Source organism: Cololabis saira, chromosome 18 (assembly GCF_033807715.1).
Source record: "Cololabis saira isolate AMF1-May2022 chromosome 18, fColSai1.1, whole genome shotgun sequence".
Taxonomy (NCBI): Eukaryota; Metazoa; Chordata; class Actinopteri; order Beloniformes; family Belonidae; genus Cololabis; species Cololabis saira.
Genome location: NC_084604.1, coordinates 21,731,313 through 21,749,869, shown reverse-complemented (window position 1 = coordinate 21,749,869; position 18,557 = coordinate 21,731,313). Strand labels below are relative to the sequence as shown.

The 18,557-nt window shown below is 39.1% G+C and overlaps 1 protein-coding gene across 2 annotated transcripts in view; it reads right to left on the bottom strand.

The window, feature by feature from the left end:
* Positions 1–18,557, bottom strand: part of LOC133418624 (glutamate receptor ionotropic, kainate 2-like) — a 69,279-nt gene that overhangs the window by 3,118 nt on the left and 47,604 nt on the right. For both annotated transcript variants that reach the window (XM_061707418.1, XM_061707419.1), the window contains exons 11-15: positions 17,496–17,719; positions 13,501–13,619; positions 10,624–10,841; positions 8,428–8,653; positions 3,714–3,964 (exon numbers count right to left, since the gene is read on the bottom strand). In XM_061707418.1, the coding sequence (XP_061563402.1) occupies positions 3,714–3,964; positions 8,428–8,653; positions 10,624–10,841; positions 13,501–13,619; positions 17,496–17,719 (1,038 nt within the window). The remainder of the gene's footprint in view (positions 1–3,713; positions 3,965–8,427; positions 8,654–10,623; positions 10,842–13,500; positions 13,620–17,495; positions 17,720–18,557) is intronic.

Sequence of the window (18,557 nt, the reverse complement as noted above, 5' to 3'; positions counted from 1 at the left end):
TTTCATTATGACTGGTTCATTAACAACACAAAACTAGAAAAAAAGACTCATTTATTGCTAATCAATCAAAGTGAACATATTGTGCTCACTTACAGGCTCTTTCTTTTTTTTTGTTTTTGGGGGTCTTCTAAAAGAGATGTAGATGCATGTAATGTGACAAACCAGATTATTTCGAACGACTTCATCATTATCTGGATGAAACCTTCCATTTAAGTGTCGTTCTTTAAAGTGCCCCCAGTGCACTTATCATGCTCACGTGTCGTAGATGTCATCAGGTCCAGGAAGACAAACCTGGACTAAAAATGAAACATTTCATGCAGCTCCCAGAGCTGAGTGGAGAAAATAACTCCCTTTACTGTGGACTCTGTAAATGTGCGCTCCTTTTAAATCAGTCTCACAATTCGCTTCCTTTTGAGATGAAGACAGATGAAGGAAACTGGTGCCTGCTTTGCCGTTTGAGTGGGAATGCTATACTTGTGCAGGTAAAGTAGGTTCGGTGAGGATGATTAAATGTGTTTCATTGGGACGCAAATGGGATTTCTTGATCAGATGTGGTGTGGCCATGTGTTCATTGATTCTGCTTCAAGTTAAGGCCGAGCCGCTGAGGAGGAAAAGACTCTGAGGGATATGTCGAGCTTTGCAGTACGAAATGGTAAGATCATGTAAGAAAGTTATTTCCACTGAAATAATTCTGCACGTTCATGGAATTAATTTTCTTCTTTTTTCAGATGAAGTCTCACTCTGGTGCTTCGCCTGGGCTGCTCATAAAATAAGTGCTGTGTATTTAATTTCATTTATTGAACCTCTCGTATGCTATAGTTTCAAAATAATCTCAATTGTTGGTAGATTGCATTTCCATTTTTATTTATTCATGTTTTTATGTTATGCCTGTTGAACTTCACCGAACAGAATATTTTAAAGTACTATATTCAGTTTTCATCCTTCCCCTTGGACAGCGAGGTAACCTGTGGGCAGAACTGCTCGTAAACATGCCTCATCCTTGCATGTGATGCAGTGAGCCCGAAGGGTGCTGGGCTCCTCAATCATGCTGCAGATTTGTTGCGGTGCCGGCTGCAGTGTTGGTTGAAAATATAGTGTGAACATAGTGATTCTTGTTGAGGACTGAAATAGAGTCTCCCAGCAGTAAGTGTCCTGCCTACCTACCACTTACCTGCTGGAACATTACACATTTTTGTGTTTCATTTTGCAGTTTGCTTTTGTTTAAGGTATCCCTCTGTTTAAGAACAAATATTTTCTTTTAAACAAATATATGATTTCAATATTTCATCAAAAACTTAATTCCGACTCCTGCCTTATATCCAGGGGAAAGAAATGTATTGTTTGTATACTAAAATCCCCTGTGATCTGCTGAATATTATTATTATTTTAATAAATAAAAAACAAACAAAACATTGTACCAACTATTACATATGACTGTAAAACGATGTATAACTTTGCTTTTATAGCTTTTGTGCTTAAATTTATTTTATGAGTTAACAAAAAGTATTTTTTCATATGAGATGTAGTTTAATTCGTTCATTTCAGTAAAGAGGAAAGATTTTAGCCACAACTGTTTCCAAATAGCAAAACAAAGGTCTTTGTGCTTTTCAAGATCTTCATTTTTATTTCTTGCATATTTAAAATGCCTATGAGTATGAACTGAGGTAATTTTTAAATAAACAACTAAATGAATACAAAAATAAATGTTCTTACTGTATGTTATTATCTCTGGATGTAGTTGAAACACACAGCCTGGAATACTTAGTAAAGGATTCAAAATGAACTGTGCAATAATCTGGAAAAACAGACATCCGCTAACAAAGTATACAAGTGGGTTTTCTAGATTTCTGCCTGTCAGTTTTACTGTCACACAAAGGCTTGAATGATATTTCACAGCCTTCTGCTGCTGCCAAGAACTAAATCCAGAGAGAACCATGTTAGAAAATGAAATAACGCTGCTTAGAAGACAAAATATCCACTTAAACAGATTAAATCCCAAAATATTGGTAACCCATTTAAAACATCAAAGTGTTATGTAACTTCAATAATATGAGCCTGTTGTGCCTGCTTTATGTATGTGGTGTAAAATCCTATAAAATGTCAACATGCCTTTTGCACCAACTTTGCCAAGTCCTATTCCCATGCATTCCATTCCCATTTATGCAAAATGTAATTTAAATTCAAAGGGTGTAGGAGGGCAAAGATAAAAAAGAGGAGGGAGAGCACTAAAGTATGAAGCTATTATTTTTTGTTTGTGTATATGTGTGGGTGTTTGAGATGGATATCTGTAGGCGGCTCGGGCACCAGGTATTTTTGTTTTTCTCCATTTCTCCATATATTTATCCAGATTAAGAATGAGACGTCTTTTTTTGGTTTGTTTGTTTCATGTTATGAAAGAAGAGTGATTAAGGAAGTAGGGAGATGCGAGGAGGCAGAGTAAAACACGGCAAACAAAGAAAACGAAGAGTGAGGTGCAATCTGGTGATGTTTGGGTGGAGGAGGCTGGCAGGGAGTAAAAGGGGAGTCTTGTTGTCTCTATGCAAATTGCTAGCACCTTGGCAGGCTAGAAATCGTGGCATTTGCAAATCACTTGAATATTGTGACCCGGTCCCACAGTTCTTGATTAATGATACCTAAGATGTGCTCCGAAATATATGCAGTCCATTGACAAAAAATGTGTGAAACTAATTACTGCTGCAATAAAGTAACACTCTGCTGCATTATGCTAATTCTCTAGATGTAAATAATTTAAATACCCTATCAACAAGACTTTGACAATTAAGTGGAAATTCTATTGCATGTATTAAATTACACTAATATTCATACTGCAAACTATGTGATTAAAAATATGCACACGTGCAGGAAGTTGTGGTATTTATTTAGAAACATATGGATATGAGCACTGTATGCAGATGAGGAGGCGTTTAACTAATGACGAAAATAATAATGATCTTCATGGGTCAGAGTCATTGAGTCGCTCTAAGAGCTCCATGTTCATGCATGCTGAGAAAAATTGAAATTCCAGTGTGACTGTGTAGATGCGTTGACAAAATCCACAACACTTCCCTGACCGAATACAGGTACTTCATCAATATGACATTCTATTATAAAATTCCACCTTTTTATTAACCCAAGGCGCTACATAGTTTATAACATGGAACCACCGGAACCTTTCTGTAGACTATCAAGAACCTCTTTGAAAAATACTTGGGTTTTTGATGGGTGAAACATCTTCCTACCATCTTCTTGAGATAACTTTATCGAGCCGAATCAGCAACGCACTGCAAGTGAGCCAATCAGTTAATCAAAGCTGCCACTGCCGTTACTGGTCCCACACTGTACAGCTTCCCATATCGGGTTCAAACTGATCCGGACTGATGTGTTCTGGATCCAAGCTTATATCCTGGAGCAGTGCCAGACGAGTGTCTCTGGTGATTGTGGTCTTGTTTGTCTTGCATGTCTCTTATAGGAGGAGAATATTTTTTTATTAAAGCATCCACAGAGTTCACCAAGACTTTCTAAGTTGCGAGATTGCAACAATAGCAGCATTTGAAGGTCTCCTCGTGTGACATATGACCACCATTTTGGAGCCATGACCGATGACATTGCCGATATTCTCTAATGTTGGTCATCTTTCATCTGAGACAGCCCTATTTCATAGAGTTTGTGCCTGGCTTTAATTCCCAAAATACCTCACAAAAACCCTCCTGTACCTTTTCAAGCTGGGCGTTCTGTTTAGACTTGTACAGCACCTCCCCCACAGCGACGAACACCGACAGCACCAGTCCTGCAGCCAGCACGATGAAGATCCCCCCAATGTTCTGCACCCCCAGAGCGCTGGCCTCTTTGCTCTCCTCCTCGGGACAGCCGTTGCCCCTCCACCACTTCTCCTTCATCATGTGCAGCTTTCCTTCTTCTTGAAGCTGCAGAATGGCGATTGTGATCTTGTCTCTGTACGGAGAGCCTGTGGAGACAAAAACACAACACAAGAGTAGTGAGAATGGACAACAGCCAAATAAGAAAAGGAAAAAAAAAGAGAAAAACATCTGATTGTGTCTAGTCTTTGTTGTGTTGGTGGGTGTAGGAAACACATTGAGACACGCATGTGATCATAAAACCTGTCATATTATTGCTGGCTTCTTAGAGGGAGTTTTTTTTTTTTTTTAGTAAGTCCCTCTTCAAATCCCACTAATCCTTATTTTCACAGAGTGATTCCAAAATTCTCACTCTTCTCCGCAGTGTGTGAATTATAATGAAGAGGGAGTTGGCAACAATAGCTTGGCTTTGTGGAGCAGCGCTGCTGTTGATTTTGACGAATTAGGTGCTGTTTGCACCCGCTTTCATAGCACATAAATAGTGCCTATAAACAGAGGAGCCTAGTGGGGTGAACATTACATGGTTACATATGCGTTTGGGAGGGTATGTGGGTACTGCAGATATGGCTTCTCCATTATTGTGTTTTTATGCTTGTTGATGTTTAGTAAATGAACCCAAATCCACAGAAAGGAAGTGCCAGAATTAGCGACAGAACATTAAGGCACTGCGTGTGCTCGCATGATCAAAGCAGGACTAATCATCTCAGAGTAGCCAAGCGGGGGCGTGTTCCTCTCCCATCCACAATGTGCATGACTCAACATACAAGCCGAACGAGATGCAGAACACACACTTAACTGGGCCAGGAAATACTGACAAACACCGAGAGCTCTCATGTTTCATGTTTTCACTGCTTTAAAAGCTTGTTAGTCTATTTGTGTGCAAACTCATCCATAATGAAACCTGTTAAGGCTCTATTGAGCGGACAAGCTGGTGTCATGAAAACATATTATTGACTGTCTAAATTCAGACACTCAAAAAGAGGGTAAGAAAATAGTAACTCACGGGAGCTTCTTCACTGTCTCTTTCGTAGCTGATTGTGGAGGAAAATGTGTCTGTAGGCATGCTAATCAAAGTGCAATACAGATCTCTTGGAAATTGTCAGAGGTGTCAAAAGTATTCACATTCATTACTCAGGTAGAAGTATAGATACTAGAGTTTAAAAATACTCCTGTAGAAGTTGAAGTATCAACTCAAGTTTTTTACTCAAGTAAAAGTATAAAAGTACTGGTTTCAAAACTACTTAAAGTATAAAAGTAAAAGTAATGTAAGGGGGAAAAAGCCATTAAGGACAAAAGCCATTGAAAATGAATGCATCTTAATATAATGCAAATATATTAAAGAACCATGTATGTGTACTATTGAGCATTAACATGTGTTTCAGAGAGCAGAAGATATGATGACTATAATGTTGATGTTGATGTTATGATGTTGCAAAAAGTCAAACTTCAGAGGCATGTTATCATTTATCCTAACCTTTATTGGAATGTACATCCAAGTTTAGTTGCAGGAATCTGAGGGCAACGGATGTAAGAACAAAACTGGACAAGAACATCTGAAACAACCACAACCAAATTCACTGGATAGTTTTTTTTTAAAGGCCGAAATTAAATAGAGTAACAAAGCTGTTTTAAAAATGTAAGGATTAAAAAGTACAGATAATTGCGTGAAAATGTAAGGAGTAAAAGTAAAAAGTCGTCTGAAAAATAATTACTCCAGTGACGTATAAATAACCAAAATTTCTACTTAAGTAAGGTAACGAAGTATTTGTACTTCGTTACTTGACACCTGTGGAAATTGTATACGCTTAAGATGACTTCAAGGAGCTGTAGGAACCTGTGTAAGCAGTGTAGCTTGACAACGTTACAAATGTCCAATGAGATCCATGGGGAGAGGAGTATTTCTAAGAATAACAGCCAAGCCGCTAATGATTTATTTAAGAATTTCTCTTATTTTTCATTTATTTTTTAGAGAAAAGGTTCACAGCTTCATCTTCAAGACTAAATGTGGGAAGATGGAGCAGATCATCTTGGAATTCAGTCTGGATCTGGAGCAGACCTGAGTTTATGCCTCTAAAGAACAAACTCTGCTATATCAAATTCCAACTATCTTCAGGAAATTAAAAAAAATAAATAATCTGAATTTTTTCTGTCTACAATTTTGCATTTTAAGACACCTTTTGTTAAATGTTAGTTGAAAAGTTGAGAGTCATAATCTGACCATGACCTTTATTTTGATACCATAAAACACTTTGATTTATCATCTGAAAGTCATGTACGAGTCAAGACATGATTTTTTTGGGGGAAACAAAAGAACATATTGCGTGGAAACTCCCGGGGAAATGAGTTGAATCTGGCCCCAGGTGGCGTGCAGCATCACTTAGTTTGCGGCTCTCATGCAGTTTTGCTTGCCAGCCCCTTTCGCTGATTCTGTCTCGGTCTCATCTATCATTCAGCTATCGTCATCCATCATCCTTTCATCTTCAAGTCTCTATGTATTTACACTGATGCTACTACAAAACATAAAATTACAGTGTATCACTACGTTACTTCTATTTTGCAACTTCCAAGTCCTCTGTTTTCAGAATAAATTGTATTTTTTAAGAATAGCTATGCTGTGCCAATGGTACATTAAGCTCATAACGTACACGTGTATGTGTTTGAAACATTTGGGCATGTTCGGAAGATATACGTAAACTTCTCTAAATACACACTTGTATATGCATGAGATTGCACACATGTGAGGTGCAAATGCCCCCATTTTTTTTTTTTAAAGTGAGAGATCTTTCAATTCTGAGTCCCCTGATTCTTGCTTCTTTCATATTTCAAATGATTAATGATGGCCTAACAAAGCAGGCCTTGGATAAATGCTAATAGGATAGGTCCTTAGAGAGGAGGATATGGGGAGCAGGATCTGAGCAAATGGAAAATCACTGTGCTTGACACACTGTGCATATACAACTACCTGAGAAATATTCAACAACAGAGAACATCCATCATTCTTATACTGTCTGGCCTCCGGTGTTAATGTGATCACTGTTTAAGTCAATAGCTGTAAATGACGTGTTTGCGTTTTGGGAAAAAGATGTTTGATAGCTGACAAGCACTTAAAGGTTAGGTCTTATCACATGGCTCACTTTGATGTGAGGCAGCGAAAGCCTTTGTAGGAAATGGGCTGCTAAACAGTGTTCAGCAAGCCAAAAATGATATGTTCCACACTGATGCAATGTTTTGGACCAAAAACAACAACTGTCATGCAGAAAAAGTTATTATTTGCACAAAATAAAAAAATCTCTTTCTTGTCAAGAAAACAGAACTCAGTGAACCTATCAAGTAATGAACCATCTCAACACCTCTTCTGTCACTGAGCAAGCGTTCTGCAGGCTATAATTTGCCTATTGGGTGGTGAATATTAGGATCAGAGACAGATATGCGCGAGTGGGCAGTAATAGCTTTGAGAGTGGACATTTTAATTATGAATGTACTGTATATGCACTGAAATGCTAAACTGCTTATCACAAAATTAAAGTGATTTGATATAGATTTGGCATGCAGTTGATACCCTGTATCACTACGTGAATGAAAAGAGAATCGATCCCTGTTTTAGATTATATGCGTTCGCTTTAGGGGGATCTCTGCAAGGACTTCTGCACACACAGGGATACAGTGGGACTATATCTCACAGCATTGCACCAGTTTTGTTAAAGGCAGTCACTGCACACCTGTTGATTTATGACTGTCCCAGGTTTAGATCAGGTCCAGACACAGATGGCCAGAAATATTCCTCCATATTTTGATGGCCCTCATATAAGCGATGATGGACACCACAGCTGGTAGCGTTCTCTGTGGCGTTGTCACGGCCATTACGGCTTACTGCTCTTGGAATCATTAACAGCTTCCAGACGTTTAGCTTTGCTCTGCTTTATTATGTTTTTTAAACCATCAATGTAATGTAGAATATTTAGATGCTTTTAGATTCTCTACTTCATCCCATGATTGCGATGGTGGTTTTGACATGAGCCAGGTCAATTAAGCAGCTGAAAACAGGTGCAGGTGCTCATTCTATTCTCTCTGAAGTGCTTTTTGGTTCTGAATTAATGATCAAAAACAACTCAGTCTCGAGTAAGTCAAATGGAATTACGCTGCTTCAGCTTTCAAGTTTTCCATGTTGAGCAGCCTTGCGCTCACGGCCTTGACTTACTTGACCCCGAAGTAGAATACAAAACAACATAAAAAGACCAAGCTTTGATTCTTCACGCCATGAGAAAATCATTAAGGCTACAGACAAAAACAACACGCTTATTAAGGCAGTTAGCTGCATGCACAATTTAACCTCATCTTTAAATTCAACCTTTACAGCCATTTGCTTTTCATTAAGTCAAACACTTCACACCCAACGTTGTCAAGCCATTACAACCATGACCTCATCAATAGAGATCAACCTTCATGTTGTCAGTGCTTATCCATCAGCCACATTACCTTTATCTCTCCCATACTATCTGTTTGATCTGTTTTAAAGCAGCCCTGAGATAAACAGAGGATTCAGGCGATTTACCCATCGGTGTTCCCACTCCATAAGCTTTGGAGTCTATGAGGCCTCCGATCTGCGTGAGGTTGCAGTTGCGCTGTGTGACAAACTCGATGGTGGTGGACTCCATGAGGAAGGCATAGTCGGAGGTTAAGACGCGTTGGATGCCTTCCTCCACATTCTTTACCATGACAGATTGTCTCCTGCTGTTCATAAACTCCCACATCTTGTCATAGGTAGAGATTTTTGTCTTCTGCAAGGAATAAACAGGAGGGGGTTGGATAAGGGAATATACACACACACACACCCACACACACATACATATACATAGCATAGTTTATCATATAAAAAGACTTCTTCATTATATATTGATATGTCTTTTAAAAAGATTAAAAATATAAGGAATACACCATATCTAATACAGTTAAGATTTTCATGTGTCATGATTTTCTCTTTTTACACCAGGATTCAAATCATTATCTGTGCTATTACAGTTACCATTTTAGGTGGTAACTATAACACAGATAAGTGCAATAGCTACCTCATGTATGTATGTATATTGTGTTATTATGTATTACCTCTACAGGCAGTGTTTATTTATTAATTTATTTTGTTTAGCATTAATGTTTAATTCATCATTACTAAACATTTCATAATGCTGCTGCTTCAAAAGTGTTCAAGTGATGAAACACGGGGAAGCTTTTATTCTGCAACACTCATGGGAAAAGCAGAGTATTATGCACTAACCGCATTTGCAAAATGAAAATGAGTTTGAAAAACACATTTTCTGTCGTTTTCATGTTTATCAAACATCAACTCTGGAAAATAAAAGGTAGGAGTTCAGGAGTATAGACTGTACAAAAACATAGATTTGGCCACAGTGACTCCCACACAAGTGGACTCCAGCACTTTGACCATTGCCATCGTGATTTTTTTGTTAACAGTGGAAGTAAATTCGATCTTCTGACCTAAAAACATTGAAAATGTGCACTAATCTAAAATGTACCACCACAACGATGCATGCCTTATTTAATCATCTTAACTTAGGATCATAATTCACAAAAGGCAAGTCATGGTCAGTTAAATAAGATCATAAACTAGCGATCAGAAAAACAAACATGTGACGACAATATTTACTGTGTGGCCACAAATCAAGTGAGAAGTAATTTTATTGCAGACTTCCAAATAAACAGGCTTAGGCTGTTTTTCCAAACCACATACTGTGTACTGCACATCAAATAGACTGGTTTACTTAAACAGGGATCCCATGTAAAAACTAGGAAGCTGGAAATGTTCTTTCAGCCATTGTTTCTCTATAACAGTGCTGGTCCTGGCAGGATCCACTGACCTGGCAAACTAACACCCCGTACCACAAGGTGGTGGTAATGAAGCGCTTTCACTGTTTTACCAATGTCAAAGAAATAAAAGACAAAGACAATGGTGCAGATGAACAGGGGCTGCACTGAAGTACTTTATCCAAGGCAGAGGCTTCTCTACATGTTACAGTGGTTGAGTCGCAGTAAAACTACCCAGGACCCTGAGAGTATGTACTGCATACTGGTATGGCAGTCATTAATAGTAAGTAGTAGGTCGCCCTAGAAATAATGATCCTATGGCATACCCTGAGGGGTGATCATGTGACTGTTGCTACTGGCTTCTGTTCCAGTGGCCCATTGTATTATAAGATACAGAATTTAAGGCAGACTAATTAGTGGCATATTGGAACATTTTTTGAAAAATGACACCATCTAGATATGTTTTATATATTGCAGATTGTGGAGTTATTCACATGTTGTATACAATGGACTACAGTACATTTTGGCAAAATCTGTATGTGCCAGTGTTGCATTATGCAGCTTGGAAAACTAAAGTTCTTGTGACCACTGGAGTCTCCCACTGCTGGCTATTAGTCTGTACATTTAAAGCACGTTAGTTTTGTAAGGAGAAACTAATCCAGCTTGTGTTCCTTGTTACTGCTTGGAGGCTATCCATAAAACAATGTTGTTGTTTTTTTATTATGAAACCAAAAATAATTCATTCTGCTGCATTTCACACAGATTTCTTGAGCATTTGGTTACATATTTCTCCTGTAAGATTTGCTGCGACCTCATCAGAAATGTTATAAAATCAAACAGGACTGACATTTTCAAAGTTGACAGCTTTGATAAGTGAAAAAGTAATTTAAAAACAAGCAAACAGTAAACACTAAAACAGACCAGATACCTTGAAGAATGTCATTGTTGCGCCGTCCTCCACCACTCCATATGGGATTTTAGTTTGTTTGGCCAGGTCATCAGCAGAGTCTATTGGTGACTCCATCCTCTCCACAGTGAGGAATGCAGCCAAGTTGGCTGTGTATGAGGAAATGATGATGAGGGTGAAGAACCACCAGATACCTCCCACTATTCGAGTTGACAGAGCCTTGGGCATGAGCTCTGAGCCTGAGGTGAGGGGGAAGTTGCAGGAGTGAACATTACACTCCAAAATGTATTCTTATGCATAAATCCTGATTATTTTCTATTCTTCTGATAAAGCTTTCAATTTCAACGTGCAAAAACATTAAAATACTATTTGAAAGACCACAGCAATCAAATGATATTTGAAACAAATAAAATGATTTTGTCTCAAAGTGCATGCTTTCCCTAATGCAGGAGACACCAGAGTGCTCCATAAAAATGTCTCCAGGGAACACTGTTTGCATAAATCAATTCTTTCACATCAAACAGTCAGTAATGATTGTTCCAAACTGTGTGGAGAAGTGACAGGCTGTTTGGGCCAGAGAGTCATGTACTCAAGGTAACCTCACATCCTGACTCTGCACCCCACTGATCTCAAGATGCTGATAGACCAATGGCAAGAGAAAATGACCCTGTGCACTGGTGCTGATACTGGGTACAGTTTCTCAAAATATTATGTTTAAATATACTATCCCAAACCTCAGACTGGTTCAGGTTTTTTCTGAGAGCCTTGCAACTATCTTCACTAACAACATGAAACAATCAATGCACATTTGGAAATAAGAGTGAAGAAAGTGCATTCATTCAATCCTTCAGTTGAACTGCACGATGCAGACGAGTAGGCGATTGCACAGGTTGTTGTCAGCGTCTTTGCTCATAAACCTAATCTAATATGGAAACTGAAAAACAGAAATTCTCAAAAATGCATTAAAACAAAAGCATTCTGCTTTAGAATCATATTATGTTAAGTTTTACTTGGAGACAAGCCATATCATATTCAAAACCCTTGCTCCAATAAAAATTGGCAGACAGATAACATGTTGCCATATTTCATTAAACAACAGCAACATACTTTCTGTCTGATGTAAATTAAGCCTTAATATTTCTGAGACACTTTGTACCAGATGACAGATTTGCCCCGGGGAGGTAGAGGTTTATCAGAAACTGATCTAAATGCAGATGATGTAATTATTCTGAAACTTTTGCTCCGTGGATTCAGCGTTTAATTTGTAATGATTAAAATAAAGCATGTGTCAACTACCACTCTAAATGCACTCATAGTTGCACTTTTTTTTATGTTTGCACTAAATCATGACAGCAGGTCCTCAAATTAATTTTTAAATGCCTGTTCTTGAGCTCGTTTCTCAATATAGGTATGTTTTCACCGCAAGAGTATTGAGTATGAAGCTGTTCCAATGGTTAAGCCAGTGCAAATGAATGATGACGGGTTAGTGGAGCACGTACAATCATTAAAGCCATAGCAATAGCAATAGCACGTCTGAGCACACGGTCAGACACATGCTGTGTTGAACAAACACCTAGAAACAACACTGCACTAATGAGTGGGGAAGGTCTGCGACATCTTGTATTATCAGTTTGTGTGGCTAGAGCTGCACTTTGTTGTGACTTCTGCTAGGGGCATACATGCGGACTGTGGTGAAGCATATTGCCCATAAGTATTTGCGGTATAGCCCAAAACGGCCGAAAAATGGCTGCGCCTGTGGATACTATGCCAAAAATATGTGCATTTAAGTGTAAGTGTTGAAATATTTTAACTTTTCTTACGCTGTATATGTGTAAATACAATCAAGTGTGCTATGTTACTTGGGAAGAAGCATAAATATCTGATGAAACATTACCGTATTTAAGACATTCTATGCTAACAATTTCATAACTTTAAAAAAAAAAATCATTCATATGATATCCCATTAAAACTTTTCACTTGTACAATAAATTTAGAATGTAAAAAAACTAAAGTATAAAAACATAAAACTTACCAGATACCAGTTACCCACGCTAGATTTACATTTAAAATTAAAATTATACAGCTGGCTTATATAAATGACTAATAACAAATATACATTTATTTTAACATGTGTGTGGATCCACTCATTAACTACTTCTTTAAGTGCACTTCAAACAAGTGCACATTTTCGAGGAGCGTAGGGTGCAGCCTGGGTATTGGGACAGGGCCATAGTCTCCCATGTGGTCAGTAATGGTATTGCAACACAGAATAAAATTGAACTAAAAATAAAAAGTGTGTGGAAACCTGTGAATTTTCTAGCCATGCCAGGAACAGCTCTGAGTGTTACCTTGAAAGATTGATCAAAACACAGTAATTGACACTGTGTACCTGCCTTTCTGAAGCCTATACGAAACATCAGAAACACTGTGTAATTTTAACTTGTATGCCAATTGCGGCATGTCTGTTTAATGCTTCAGTGCTCCTACTGGCAATGAAAACAGAAAAAGAAGCCTTTGAAAGCATGTAGCTCCTGGCTGAGCTCCATGGCAGCGCACCCTCTGGGATTTCTCTCAACTGTTTGGTCCAATAATACCTGAAGTTCATTTCATTTTACCAAAGTCTTAAAAAGGATATAAATAGCTATAAAAGGCGTGCATATTTACCTGTCTTATGTGACAGATTTAGGTTTAGTCTGTGTTCTTTGTGAGGTGAGTTGATTAAAAAACAAGTGAACAAACAATAACAAGATGCAAATGTATTCCTGCCTGGACCTCCAGAAGTCTTTTTTCTCTTGCCACTAGTTTTGTTAGAGATGAAAAGCCCAGCCCTCCAGGACAGTAGGGTGTAGAGAGCTTCAGCTCCACAAAGCAACTGCAGCTACAGGCTGAGGCAACTACCTTGCTGCATGAGAGCCCCAACTCCAAACCAGAAACTATTGAGGAGCGTAAAATTGTTTTCCACTACATCCGAGTCTGGGTTGCATGGATGCGGGTTGTACCACTCATAAGGGCTAAACCTATAAGGGAAAGAGCAGAGACACACAGATAAAAGTCAGTACAAAGCAAAGAACAGACATTTTTCCTTTCTGTAAAATAACTGTTTGATAACAAATAACTTTAAAAAATAGGAGAAAAAGGGGAAATAAATGTGAAAGAATCAGTTTTGTGGCATCAACATAAGAGCTACTACAGACACTAACACAAATCCTTCATGTTTTTGCTGAGATTAACTTATTGGCATATTCAAATGCCATAAGTTTATTGTGAGAGCAGATCAATAGACTGGGATAACACTGTCACTGGTGATAACGTCCTAGTGCATCATGATCTTCATTTCCATTCTCTCCGTCCGGAGCTTTTGCATGTTTCCCTCTCGTCGCTGCAATCACACTGTCTCTGCAGACACCACATCCACAACATTTTCCCCTTTTTCTTTGTTTTTCCTCTTTTTTCACCCTCTCTTTTGTACCATTTCCAGCTCAATGTTATTTTACCCTCAGAGCTTTGCTCCCCCGATGAACCTCCCCCTTTTAACCCCCATCCATCTGCCGCCTGCATTGGCGGATTGTCAGTGTCTTTGGGTCAGTTGTGGACATTTCTCATTTATTATCCTAAGTAAAAGTGGCATGGCATTAGAGCAAGGTGATTGGGTTAGTGTTAAGCTTAGGGAACTGATTGAGTTTGTGCTGAAGCGCTTGATAGAAGGAACATTGCTTATGCAGAGTTGAGGGCCACGTCAGGTAATGCCATTGAAGGGCTTTTCTTCAACTTAGTGCATCCTAATAAGCCTGTGGGCAGAGTCTTAAGGGCTTAGATTGTGTAGAAATGTGAAACCAATTTGGAACTGCCACACATTTTTAGTTTAAATGGCTGAATGGCTCTTTGTGAATATATTCACTGACATGACGCTATGCCTTACGCTAACTTAAAACGAACCGGTACTAAATGTTTAAATATACAGAAGGGTGGCCAAATTTAAGAAAATTAATCTGAACAAAGTCTGAAATTAGATCTCCGAGGAAGACGGTAATGAATAAGGTCAGAAAGCGTGATGCTCATTGATTAGTGCGATGTATAAGGTAAACCAGAAGGGCAACTCTTCCTTAGGTGGCTGAGAATGCTAATGTGGGACGTGACCAGACTGTGTCAGCAAGAGCAGTGCATTGACAATTACATAGTGAAGGATATTATAGAAGGGTCGCAGTGCATAAACCTCTCATTACACAGATGAATGCACATCTAAGACTTCACTGGTGCAAAAACCACAGGTGCTGGTCTACAGAGATGTGGAAAAAAGGTTGTTTTTTTTCTCCCCCTGATGAGTCATCAATTAGCAAGGGGACAAACAGACCTGCATGCCTGGCGTTGTGGGAGCACATTGCTGGCATGAATTGGGTTCATTTGTCCCCTCAGAGGGTAGGATAACTACGAGTCAATACAAATTTGTTCAACGTGGCCACCTTTAATGGTTTGTTATTACTACATTTATTCAGTTTTCTTATTCTATACTCATGCCTCTTTATATTACCACACATTTTAAAAGACTATTGTAGAGTCTGCTGCAAGCTCTATAATGGACTGTGCTTGTGAAAGATAAATCTTGGCGCCAATAAAGAAATTAAAATTATTTATTGAATGATTGCAGCAGTTATAAAAATAGATTTATATTATTAGAGCCATATAAGTAGATTAAGGGATCTTATTTTGCATGTGATGTGAATGTGGCTTCATTTTTGTCATATTGCTCATCCTTTTCAGCTATTTGCTATGCTGTCCCTCTCAAGAATCATCTATGTGGACATGGCCGTGATGACACACTATAATTCTTCTTGTCAACACCATCAGGAGGCCTGATTTACCGGAATGCCAATGAGCCTTGTCTCCTTGGAACCGCAGGCAACTGTAATGGCACAATGGCCTTGTGGAGCTGTGCGGAAGGGAGTGTGTGCGCTTACATGTTTTTATTTATGTGTGTTTCTTTTCATGCCCGTGTATGTCGAGTCGCTGGTGCATGAATGCTTCTGAAAATGCTTTCGGCTGTGTGTTGTGTGTTTTTATTGCAGAAATGTTGTATCAATCCTTTTCAAAGTCAAACGTTTTCTGTGGTTGTTCACAGTCATTACAAATAATGTGCAGGCGCAGCCTGACGCAGATTGAGGGGGACATGAGATGTATGCAGACGGCAAGGTTGTGGGTGTAGATCTATACAATGCACACTTGATTGGATTGTGTTTGTTCTTCTCGGCCTCTACATGTGTATTCTGTATGACCTTTGCTTGTGGCTGGTCTGTGTTCCTGCAATCCGTGTCCTGCACACCGATCGCTGGGAAGAAAGGGGAGCGAAAACATGCAGACGTAAGGTCACCTCCTCACGACGAGCTCGGGGGACATGTCGAATTGCACGCTGAATTCCAAAATTCGCACGCAATCCCGTTTTTCCTTCCCTTCTCCTGTCCCGACAACAGCAATAAAATAAACCCGCTCCATTCATTAGCTGTCTGTTGGATTAATTTATTCAGCTTGGGTTTATAGAGCCTTTGCTTTTTCTCCTCTCAGACCAACTGAAAAGGCTGTGTGGGGGTTCTTAAAAATTACAGGCATCGGGAACACACACTACAAAGCCACAAAAGCCTGCGAGTCATTTAGGCATAGAACAGTGCACTTTAAATAATGCGGTCTTTGAGACAGGTGGGCATTCTCTACCCTGGAAATGTTTTGTGATCCAGGAGAATGCGATTTGCTTTGCTGATAAAGAGAGAAATCAATTTAACCACAAACCGAGCTGGAAGAAACCACTGAGTGAAATGCATTTCTCTGGAGCTTAAAAAGAGATAGCATAGTCAGGGAAAAAAGCGTGTGCCGTGCATGCGTGGGAAGTGACTCAAAAATGAGAATCCCTGGTGAGTTTGATGTGTTTAGTGTTTCTTTGTGCAAATCTGCGACCAATAAACTCACTCCACTCAATCTATTTGCAGGAGATTAAAGGAAAATAATATACCCTGCATTCGGGAGATTGACTAAACAATTGGTGACTGTGCAATCAATGCTACAATTATGAGAGAACCAGCTCAGCAAACTGTAGAGAACGCTGCACTGTGTATTTAAACTTGACTGCATATTTCAAGCCAAATATGATGACCGGGTCTATTTATTGTAAACGTGGGGGGAAAGAAAACCACCCGCCTCCAGACAAACAAGCATGTTATAATTTGATAAAAAGACCCGAGGTCATTTTATTAGAACCAGAGGAACATCACCATAATTTCATGCTAATTACTTACCCTGACCAACCATGGAAACAGAGGGCTGTGGAAACTATTTGCATATTCTGAACGAACTTAGGTGACAGTTGCTGCTTTGCTCTCGTGTGATCATTTTGCCGGTAACATTGGCTGAAATGTGCATTAAACCCAAACCTCTCAGAATAAAAGAGGAGGCTGAGCCGTGGGGTTAACACACATGATGCCATGCATCAGGAACTCAAAGGGAATAGGTTAATCAAGATGCAATAACCTCACATGTCTTACAGCTGATTAAAAGATAGCACTGGCAGCTAGACTTCCTGTTGCTGATGCAAATATGCTCAATCTTGTTGGCCTTTCAATGTAAGGACATCCTAGCAAAACTTGAATCCCCCTTCATTCTTATACAGTCACGATATTGAAGCTTGGACAGTGTAAAAACGATGGTAGCTTCTTGATTGTTATACATTTATTGCAATTTTGCTGTTTTTCTTTCTTACTTTAAACATATTTTTTAAGACAGTCATCTAAGAAATAAAGAGGCCTGTTGCAGATGAGGATAAAGCAGTGAAAGCAGGCAGGTAGGCAGGCAGGGAAGGAGGGTGGAGGAACCTAGCAGGCACAATAAAGAGGAGAGGGTTGACATGTTACCTGGCTATGACAAACAGCACACAACTGACACCCAAGCAAGCCAGCAGAATATACATCCAGATATCAGGTGAGAGGGGGTTGAGGAAGGAAAAGACCCCAGGATTGGTGCCGTTGGGCTTGCGGTACAGGATACTTATCCCCAGAGTCATGAAGGGCTTCGAAAAGTCGATGACCTTCTCCCTGACATACGTGATGGCCAGAGGAGAAACTGCGAGGTCGGCTTTCTGCAACGAGACAATATTGTGCATTTTGTAAGAAAAGGGGAGTTTTATTCCTCAAATGAAAAAGAGAGAAAGAATTGATGATTTCTAAAAACGGCTGCTCTTGTCAATATGTTCAAAAGGGAAGAGAAAGGACATCAAGGAGAAAATTGCCAGTCATTACTCCAGGTAGGAGGTTGAGATTTTCTGCAAATTACAGGTTATATGCTTGATCCTTCTTATGTGGAGCCAAAGGTGGATCACGGGGGCAACAATCTTGGGATTAAATTAATCTGTAACGAATTAACCCCATGTCCCCTCTGAACATAACATTACCCTTCTGTGCTGCTAAGAATTTGCTCTGGAGCATTTTTGCATAATCCGTCCAAGATGTATCTTCATCTTCTTCCGTGCCAGTGTTTTTTATTTTTTCTTTACCCTTCGTTTTCCCTTTTTCTCCTCACGATTTTGTCTTCCTTTTTATTTTAAAGGTGGCACTTTTTCTTGTCTCTGTCACTGCACATGTAACATAAATCACATCCCCACCTGTGTCATGACAGATCTCAGCATCACACATTTGTATCTGGTGAGGTCCATTCCATGTGAAATACTTAAAAAAAAGCTATGATTTCAAGGTTTTGTTTGTAGGTCCACGCACTATATATAATGTTGGTTCTTTCAAATGTGAGTTGAAATGGGTTTACATCTAGCACGGCCATAAGTTTGAACTGCATTATACAAAATGGGCAAAATAAAAATACCAATTTGTGCTTGTTTTTATCCACTCCCCTTATTCTTTGGTGCAATGAGATGGAGTACTTAAGAGAACGCCAAACAATGGGAAACAAACAACCCTTGACTA